General features: G+C 55.2%; 3 protein-coding genes across 3 annotated transcripts in view; all 3 read left to right on the plus strand.

Annotated features, from left to right (window-relative positions):
- Positions 1–147: 147 nt before the first annotated feature.
- Positions 148–1422, plus strand: PPTG_17690 (hypothetical protein; the record flags this gene model as incomplete). The annotated part of the gene is made up of 1 exon (XM_008915641.1): positions 148–1422. The coding sequence occupies one exon, from the start codon at positions 148–150 to the stop codon at positions 1420–1422; it is 1275 nt and encodes a 424-aa protein (XP_008913889.1).
- Positions 1423–3974: 2552 nt separating this feature from the next.
- Positions 3975–4708, plus strand: PPTG_24192 (hypothetical protein; the record flags this gene model as incomplete). Its single annotated transcript, XM_008915642.1, has 2 exons — positions 3975–3983; positions 4502–4708. 2 exons carry the CDS (start codon positions 3975–3977, stop codon positions 4706–4708), a joined length of 216 nt encoding a protein of 71 aa, XP_008913890.1.
- A 497-nt stretch (positions 4709–5205) lies between these two features.
- PPTG_17691 (plasma-membrane proton-efflux P-type ATPase) overlaps positions 5206–7463 on the plus strand; it is a gene marked incomplete at both ends in the record, with an annotated part of 2527 nt that continues 269 nt past the window's right edge. Inside the window, one exon of the mRNA XM_008915643.1 lies at positions 5206–7459. Within this exon, the coding sequence (XP_008913891.1) occupies positions 5206–7459 (2254 nt within the window). The remainder of the gene's footprint in view (positions 7460–7463) is intronic.

Raw genomic sequence — 7463 nt, forward strand, 5'->3', positions numbered from 1 at the left:
ATGACCGGTGACGGTGTGAACGACGCTCCGGCCCTGGCTCAGGCCGACATTGGTATTGCTGTGGATGATGCGACGGATGCCGCCCGTGCTGCCGCCGATATTGTGCTTGTTTCCCCCGGTCTGAGTGTGATCATCACGGCCATCCGCATGAGTCGTGAGATCTTCCTGCGTATGAAGAACTATGCCATGTACTCGATCGCCATGACGGTGCGTATCGTGTTCACGTTCGGTATCCTGACGGTGGCGTGGAACTGGTACTTCCCTCCGATTCTTGTTGTGATCCTGGCCATCCTGAACGACGGTACGATCCTGACGATCTCGAAGGACAACGTGGTTGCGTCGCCCCACCCGGACTCGTGGAAGCTGAAGGAGGTGTTCATTTCGTCGATCTCGTTCGGTCTGTGGTTGACTCTGTCTACGATTGTGCTGTTCGCGATCGTGAACAACTCGAGTGGTTTCGAGAGCACTGGTGTAGAGAACCTGTGCGTGGGCTGCATGAAGGATGAGTGCCACGACTTCTTCCAGGGCCAGTACCAGACGTGCGTGATGGAGAACAACGCGACTGGCTGTGGTGAGATGACGGGTAGCGTGCCCCAGGCTGCTAGCGTGTCGGACGTGGGTGCTTTCCGTGAGAGCGCCATCAACGCGTACTGGACACAGTACCAGGAGAAGTACGACTCGCGCTCGAAGCTGTTCGAGGACCTTGCGGACGTGCACCTCAACTGGCTGCCGAACGACGCGAAGCCGTCGGCTGAGACTGCGTACAACCAGTTCGTGTACTCGTACACTCTGGGTGTTGGCGGTGAGGCGTACGAGGGCGACTACGATGTGTTCAACGCTGCTCAGCTGGGCAAGGGTGTGACGTTCATCGGTAACGACGAGGTGCCCATCACGAACGAGGTGAGCTTCTGCGACTACGTGTGGGGATTCAGCAACTGGAACTCGACGTGGACTCGCGACAATGAGATGATCGGCCCTGGCATCCAGCGCAAGGAGGGTGTGCTCCGTTCGCTGGTGTACCTGCAGGTGTCTATCTCCGGCCAGGCTCTGATCTTCGTGACGCGTACGGCCGGCAGCAACAACTGGTTCTTCGCTGAGAAGCCGTGCAACCTGCTGCTGATCGCCTTCGTGTTTGCCCAGGTGGTTGCTTCGGTGATCGGCTGGATTGGTTTCGGTGGTTACCCGACGGACCGTATTGCCGTGATCGGCTGCGGCGGCGGCTACACTCTGATTGCGTGGCTGTGGGCCATCGTGTGGCAGTTCCCGCTCGACCTGATCAAGTTCACGGTCAACTACATCTTGACGAAGAACACGTACGCGAGCAAGGCGTTCACGGAGCGCATCAACGCGGGCCACCCGACGATGACGCACTCTGTGGTGACGAACACGCAGCGCTCGATCCGCGCCAGCCGCACTGTGTAAACAGGGTTTGGCTGTGGGTCTTCGAGCTGAAGCAGCGGCTTGCTGGTGTGAGAAAAGTAGCCGATGGAAGGCGTTCTCGCTCAATAGCAGCCGCAGGCATATTTGCTGGTGCGTTTACTTGCTACAAGTTGACTCGCGCAATGGGTGCGCGCAGCCTGTGGTGAGCTTACATGTGCAACATGTATGCTGTAGTATTACTTAGTATGGAATTGATAATAAATTCTTTTTCCAAGTAAAATGTTTTAGTTGGTTTAGATAAACTACACGTTGTTGTTTAATTAGTGGAATATTAGTATGATCATCTATATTACTACTGTAGTGGTTATAAATGTATTATCATTGGTCGTGCTGCTACTCGCGGTCCTCCTGCGTGGCACTTCCACCAGCTCCTGACAGAGCTTTAGTACCTCAAGCTTTAACTACGTGTATCAAGACTGTTGGAGCCCCTGCAATTGTTTGCTTGAGATCTTGTTTGCTTATTGCTCGTGAGAACACATGCCTTTGTAAATATGCATTAAACTTGCTACGGTAGATTGGTATAAAAAAGTTATACCAACTTACTGTAGCAAGTTTTAAGGCATGAGAGGCCATGCTAACAGCGCTTATAACAATACGATCCACTTCCAGCATTAAGTGTGAGATTCGCTCCAGACTGCTTTCGCGTAGACCTCCACAACGAATACGATATTAATAGATAAGCTTGTGAAAAACCCAAGCAGCTCCGAAGCAAAGATCGAAAATTCCAGCCCATATCGAGATTTCTCATGGATCGTCCCGAAAAAATAAATCTCAATGATTGATAATAAGTCGTCGACAAGGCCCTTACACACAGCGTTTCATTATCTTCGAATCGAAGGATATCTATCAACAAGTCCTGCAAACATCAGACCAATTCACGGCGTCAGCTATTATCGAACGTGAATCTGAAGCGTCCTCGATTGCCACAGCGCGTTCACATCGCACCAGCGTCATATTGGTTTCAGTGGACAACCCCCGCGCATCCTCCCTCATAATGACACTGAGCGACTAAGTTATCGATTTCGCTCTTAGCAATCAGTCTTTTTTTCGTTATCGTACAAGCATGGTTGTCGTGCACTGGCAAGTCGCCTGCCGCAAGCACGTTTGGCTGGCACCCCGTGCTGGCGCCGGACAACTATCTTGCAACATTTGCATATTATAATGCGATGGCCGGTGTTGTACGCTTTAGCGACACGCTATTATACGATCGCATCAACGGCATACACTCATCGGTAGGCAGCAAAACTTGCCTGCGTACATCTGTAGTATTCCGTCAGGGACCTTCACGTCAGGGTGTTGGTGTTCAGTAATACTGGCTGGTAGTAGAGAGCAGTGTACGTACCTACCACCACCGCCGCCAGGGAACCGCGTCTTTTTCGGCCAGGGTAGCTCGAGCTGTCTGTCGAGCGGTAAGGTTGTTGCGTCTTCAGTGTAACTCAAGACGTACCGGTACAGGACACAAATCGACTGCGTTGCTGGAGGGAAAACCGCAGAAGTGGCGAGGGTATCAGTGACAGACTTGAAACGTGCGGGATTCAGCAACACACGCCATCGCACGATTGTTACAAGGATAACGTGCGCGCGCAGCGTGACAAGCTCACTTCAGGCCAGCGCGAAGCTGCCGTTACATGTGTGGACACTCGGCCTAGTCCGCCGGTCCAGTCAGCCCCGGTGCAACGGGGGACTTCCCCGAGCTCTTCCCCTGGAAGAGCTGACCACGCCGATACAGCGGAGACCTGGACCGGCTCGTGCGCTGCAATTGGCCGAACGGCACCCGCTCTATATGTGATTTTACAGTGTTTCGCTACGTGTCTGAGTCGGCTATCAATGCATTTCACTATGTTACACGCACTGCACAACTCTCACACTTTTGCACGTGGCGCAAAAGAGGGGTCTATTCGGTCTCGCAGGTTTGTGCTCGTCGAATGTTCGATCCCGTTGAATAACTCGCTACAACGTGACAACAGAGGGCTCACTTGTCTCGTCACGACGCCGACGAGCTGAAGCGCTTTGGCAAAGCCCGGGCACTCTCTCTAGGACTGATCTGCGGCATTGTTTGCGAGCAAGCGCTTCAATTCCGGTTGTTGCGGCGAGAACTTGCACTTCCATCCCATCGCGTCGTTCACCGTCTTACAAACTGTAAGTCACAGTGAACCCTGGCTGGTGTTTGCTGGTGCTTACCGGTGTAACGCGTCCGGCAGTATGTGCGCGTCGAGTTTGCAGCAAATCTGAGCCACGGCAATTGCCATCGTCGTCTTGTTCCTTGTGGAACGCCTCGTCCCGTTTAACGGTTGTTATCATAATTACTCGAACTCGAAGTTGCATGTACCTCGAGGTGGAGCAGCTCGCCTTCTTACGACCGCTGAAACATGCATTGAATATTGCAGCGCAATCGCCACGCAGATCATCAGCGGTGGCGCAGAAGCTGGCGATCGATGAACGCTAGCTCCACCATCGCAGGAACAAGGTCTTGTTGCGATCTTAACGCCCGCCTCACATGGCCGGATAGGACAGTCTGCTCTTCACTTTTCTCCATGAGCGAGGTACGTTGCTCGTGCGGCAATCATGTTCGAGGCAGCAACAGGAAGCAAATGAGCATGATCGACTGACGTGGATTTCCCCGCGCGGCATGACAATAAGTACATGCACCGCATGCTTCGCTTTGGTGACATCTGCATCGACGGGATAAATTAGCCAATGCAAACACACGGCCGGCCAAAACCGAGCCGATCACGCTTGTATCGCTGCGCCTTTGAGGATAATGGTACTGGTATGCTGCGAGCACTGAAGCAGCATAATAGAAATAAGAACCGAACGTAGCACGCCGCAAACCTTCGTTTTGTTTCGGTTTTCCTAAGCTACAGCGCTAAAGTTACTGCATGAGACGGTCCCTGTACCAGGCACTAGTGCTCGTCGAGCACCGTTCTGGCGGTTCGACTCATTTTCGCAGTCGCGATCCTGATATGTTAATTGTAGTCTATCAACCAGACCGACGCAACCTGTCGTTAATGCCTCGGCTCAGCGGCATAGCTCCGCAACAACTGATCAACGCATGTTCTAGCATCTCGACAACCACTGCCGCAACGAAAGATCAGCGCTCATGAGCGGCATGCCGACCCAGCGAGCTCGCCTCCGCGCACGAACGAACCCCAGGCCGTCCAGCCCCGACCGAGCTCAAGATCTTGCTCGCTCGCGTCTTGTAAAACGGGCCTCTACGTCGACGTCGACCTCCTCGTTTGAATTGCACCCGACAACCAATCACTTCTGATAAAAAAGATACGGAAGGTGTCGCATATGGTGTGGTGCACACGAACATGCAATAAAACCTCGCCCATCCATCACTTGTCGAAATAGGCCCAATGCTGCATTTTGTATTGGACAGACGAGCCAGCGTGAAGTAACGAGTCGGTTCCAGTCGAAAAACCTCGGGTTGCCAATTCCATTGGATCCGCGCGCTGATTGGTCAAATAGAAGAGCATCAGCCAATCACCGTGCGGTTCTCGAGTAGAGAGCAGGGCGGCAACAGAAGGGCTCTCTCAAGGCGGACAGCAGCAGCACCCGTTGCCGTCGTGTGGACGGGCGGTACTCAAAGTCCGTGGCGGCATTTTCATTCTGCAATTTCCCGACTGTCACCGACGCCCGCGCACTTGTTTCTTCGAGTTCGCAGTCGTCCGTTTCCCGTCGAGACCAGCCAGAGCGTCTTCGATCAACTGAACCAGTCTTTCTGTCGACGAAGCCTCAGGCTCCGCACCAGACACACCCCAAATGGCTGGTGCCGCAGGTAACTCGTACATGTCCATGGCGACGCCCAACGACGTCAAGAACTACACGAACGACGTTGGCCAGATCCAGTGGGCGCAGGTGCCGCTGAACGCCGCGCTTGACAAGCTCAAGTCGTCCCGTGAGGGTCTGACATCCGATGAGGCCGAGAAGCGTCTGGCCGAGTACGGCCCGAACAAGCTGCCGGAGGAGAAGGTGAACAAGCTGACGCTGTTCCTGGGCTTCATGTGGAACCCGCTGTCGTGGGCCATGGAGGTGGCCGCCGTGCTGTCGATTGTGCTGCTGGATTACGCTGATTTCGCGCTGATCCTGTTCCTGCTGCTGCTAAACGCTTGCATCGGTTACTTGGAGGAGGTGCAGGCTGGCGACGCCGTGTCGGCTCTGATGGGCCAGCTGGCGCCCGAGGCGAAGGTGTTCCGTGACGGTGAAATTAAGAATATCCCGGCGGACCTGCTGGTCCCCGGTGACGTGCTGCGTGTGCGTCTGGGTGACGTGATCCCGGCCGACCTCAAGTTCCTGGAGGGCGATGCGATCAAGGTGGACCAGTCGTCGCTGACGGGTGAGTCGCTGCCGGTGACGAAGAACGAGGGCGACGAGGGTTACTCTGGCTCCGTTGTGAAGCAGGGTGAGATCGAGGCCGTGGTTACCAGCACTGGTGTGAACACGTTCCTGGGCCGCGCCGCCGAGAAGATCGCGTCCGCTGACGCGCACGGCCGTCTGCAGATGGTGCTGACGACTGTGGGCAACTTCTGCATGGTGTCGATCCTGTTCTGGTGTGTGGTGGAGCTGCTGGTGCAGATGGCCGGCCGTACGTCGCAGAACCCGTGCGTGATCGTGACGGACGGTTGCCTGGGTGTGGCCAACATCCTTGTGCTGATCGTTGGTGGTATCCCCGTGGCCATGCCGACGGTGCTGTCGGTGACGCTGGCCATCGGTTCGTCGGCTCTTGCTAAGGAGAACGCCATTGTGACGCGCCTGACGTGCATTGAGGAGATGGCTTCGATGGAGGTGCTGTGCTCGGACAAGACGGGCACGCTCACGCTGAACCAGCTGTCTGTGGACATGGACAACCTGATCCCGTACAACAACTTCACTGCTGGTGACATCCTCAAGTACGGTGCTCTGTCGGCTCGTACGGAGAACAACGAGGCCATTGATGTTGTGTGCCACAACTCGTACCCGGGCAAGGACACGATGTGGGAGGAGTACACTCTGCTGCACTACACGCCGTTCGACCCCACGACGAAGCGCACGATTGCCAAGCTGAAGGATAACAAGACAGGTGAGATCTTCCGTGCCGTCAAGGGTGCCCCGCAGGTGGTGCTTGACATGGACGTGAACGCCGAGACTCTGCGCGTGGAAGTTGAGGACCGCATCAACGAGTTCGCTTCTCGCGGCTACCGTGGTCTGGGTGTGGGTATCTCTCGTAGCGGTGATGTTCCGGTGGAGGAGTGCGAGTGGCAGATGATTGGTCTGCTGCCGCTGTTCGACCCGCCTCGTCACGACACGGCTGACACTGTGAAGAAGGCCATTGCTCTGGGTATTGCTGTGAAGATGGTGACGGGTGACCAGAAGGCTATTGCTGTGGAGACGTGCCGTCAACTGGGAATGCCGACGAACATCCTTGACACTTCTTTCTTCAACACTGCGCCGCCTCCCGGACTGAACCTGGCTCAGATGATCTACGACACGGACGGCTTTGCTCAGGTGTTCCCGGAGCACAAGTTCGAGATCGTCAAGCACCTGCAGTCTCTGGACAAGGTGGTGGGCATGACCGGTGACGGTGTGAACGACGCTCCGGCCCTGGCTCAGGCCGACATTGGTATTGCTGTGGATGATGCGACGGATGCCGCCCGTGCTGCCGCCGATATTGTGCTTGTTTCCCCCGGTCTGAGTGTGATCATCACGGCCATCCGCATGAGTCGTGAGATCTTCCTGCGTATGAAGAACTATGCCATGTACTCGATCGCCATGACGGTGCGTATCGTGTTCACGTTCGGTATCCTGACGGTGGCGTGGAACTGGTACTTCCCTCCGATTCTTGTTGTGATCCTGGCCATCCTGAACGACGGTACGATCCTGACGATCTCGAAGGACAACGTGGTTGCGTCGCCCCACCCGGACTCGTGGAAGCTGAAGGAGGTGTTCATTTCGTCGATCTCGTTCGGTCTGTGGTTGACTCTGTCTACGATTGTGCTGTTCGCGATCGTGAACAACTCGAGTGGTTTCGAGAGCACTGGTGT

The sequence above is a fragment of the Phytophthora parasitica genome (assembly GCF_000247585.1).
Source record: "Phytophthora parasitica INRA-310 unplaced genomic scaffold supercont2.73, whole genome shotgun sequence".
Lineage (NCBI taxonomy): Eukaryota > Oomycota > Peronosporomycetes > Peronosporales > Peronosporaceae > Phytophthora > Phytophthora nicotianae.